The sequence below is a fragment of the Hipposideros armiger genome, unplaced genomic scaffold, assembly GCF_001890085.2.
Source record: "Hipposideros armiger isolate ML-2016 unplaced genomic scaffold, ASM189008v1 scaffold_113, whole genome shotgun sequence".
In the NCBI taxonomy this organism is placed as follows: domain Eukaryota; kingdom Metazoa; phylum Chordata; class Mammalia; order Chiroptera; family Hipposideridae; genus Hipposideros; species Hipposideros armiger.
Window position 1 is genome coordinate 2,071,555 of NW_017731463.1, and position 2,391 is coordinate 2,073,945.

General features: G+C 37.5%; 1 protein-coding gene across 1 annotated transcript in view; it reads left to right on the top strand.

Moving 5' to 3' along the window:
- KMO (kynurenine 3-monooxygenase) overlaps positions 1–2,391 on the top strand; it is a 41,390-nt gene that overhangs the window by 37,291 nt on the left and 1,708 nt on the right. Inside the window, 2 exon segments of the mRNA XM_019647590.1 lie at positions 726–827; positions 917–976. Of these exon segments, the coding sequence (XP_019503135.1) occupies positions 726–827; positions 917–976 (162 nt within the window).

Consider the following 2,391-nt stretch of genomic DNA (forward strand, 5'->3'; position numbering starts at 1 on the left):
AAAAAAAATTCCTGGTCACAAGATTAATAATCTGAAGAAAAACACAATTCCATTTTGAGCCAGTCACATGAAAATCTCACCATAAATGACTGCTGTTTTAGTTTTAAAATAACCAAATGAAAAAAATTGAGATAAATTTAAAGAAGAGTGTAACTGTTTTCCATCTCTTCTGAAGGCAGAAAGTAATGAAGTGGACTTCAACTGGAGCAGAATGGTTTTATAGGTAGTGAAAGAAGTTCTATAAGATACTGCAAAGCTCACTCATTTATCTCCCCTGTGTCTTTAAAACTAAGACAACTATAGCCCAATATTTGTCCTGAATATGGAGTAGGTCAAGGTAAACATGGCTTTAAACAGATCCCTTCCTACTATAAACAATATTCCAAACCAACCAGGAAGCAACAGAAATTAGTCAAATCTTTGGACAGAAGACCTGCAGATCCAGTTGAACAAACCCTTTGCTGCAATAGAGTTCCCATAGCGACCCTGAGCAAATAGCATTCTCAAAGAGGTTTCGTGTAATTGCTCTCTCTTTTCAAGGTAATGTTGTATATTATTGACGTTTACTAAAAGGGATTGGGAATGACTATTATGGAAACAAGAAATTTTTTGACTACTTTGTGTTGGCTTTGTGATGAATCAGAATAAAGAGTATTAGTAAGCTGTGGTGAAGAAATAAAAGTCCTTTGTTCGAGGTAATCTTTAAAACTCTTACATTTTTACAGATGCGAGCACACGTCAACTCACCATGGTTCATCTTCCAAAAGAACATAGAGAGATTTCTTCATGCTATTATGCCATCTACCTTTATCCCTCTCTACACCATGGTGAGGTCTGAATTTAAGATGTTTCCTCATTTTGCTTTTCTGTTTAGCCATTAAGGAATACACAGAATACTCTTTAAACTTTCTTACAGGTCACGTTTTCCAGAATAAGATACCACGAGGCAGTGCTGCGCTGGCATTGGCAACAAAAGGTTGGGACAGACTAAACTTTGTTTTTAATCTGTTTAAAATGTTAATTTTAAACAAAATGTTAAAGTTCTATAAGATACTGAAAGGCTCATTGATGTATCCTCCCTGTGTTTTTATAAATAAGACAGTTATAACCTAATATTTGTCCTGTATAATATGGAGTAGGTCAAGACAAATATGGCTTTAAACAGATCCCTTCCCACCATAAACAATATTCCAGACCAACCAGGAAGTGGCAGAAATTAGTCAAACCTTTGGACTAACAGAGGACCTGCTAGTCCAACTGACCAAACCCTTTGCTGCCTGGAGTTCCCACAGTGACTCCTGAGCAAACAGCATTCTCTTTATTGTGTTATGGTTGTTTACTTCAGGCAAGCACAGAAATGATGTGACAGACACGAAATATTTGACTTCCAAATAAAAAACATCCTGGGTACACAGAAGGCAGAGTGCCTAATGAAGAAAATTACAAAGAAGAGGCAAAGAGAGAGAGAGTGAGGGCTTTGGAAGAAAAGATTTTCAAAAAAGAAATTGATATTGATATTTCTAAACATTTTACTTTAGCAATGTGACTGTTTACTTTTATTTAGCAATTGACTTTTGCCTTATACAATACTCTTATGGGTTTAATTTGTGAAACTGGACAGAATTGAATCACTTATAAAACATAACCTCATTCCAGTGTAATGCTATGCTACATTCATTTGGGGCCGTTGACCCAGAGAAGCCAGGAAATAAACATTCAGATTCCTGATTTTTCTCTCTGGAAATTTTACAACTTCATTAATGCAACAAATAGCTGTATTTAATGTGCAGAGGCTGAGCTGAGCATGGTGATGAACACGAAGCAGTCCCTGCCTTCACATAGTTCAGAAACTGGGGACGGGGCGGGGTGGGGAGGGGAGGAGGACAATTGCAGTGGGAAAGGCACAGAGCGCCCCTGCAGGAGCACAGGGCTGGGCCAAGGTGCCTGGAAGCTGAAGGAACCTCTCACACGTCCAGGGTGGGAATGGCAACTATTCCAGTGGAGCTAGACAATAGCACAGGCATCTGAGAATAGCCAGAGACGGAGCTGGAATGGTAAGCAGGGATTTAAGTATCTTTTTTTAATTATTGAAGTATAATGGACATATAACATATTAGTTTCAGGTGTACAACATAAGGATTCAATATTTGTATATACTTCAAAATTATCACCACAATAAGTCTAGTTTACGTCTATCACCATACATAGTCACAATGTTATTTTTTCTTCCAATAAAACTTACTCTCTTAGCAACTTTCAAATATGCAATACAGTATTATTAACAATAGTCCCTAGGACTTATTTATCTCATAACTAAAAGTTTGTACCTTTTCACCCCCTTCATCCATTTTGCCCACCCTACCTCCTACCTCCAACCACCAATCTGTTTTC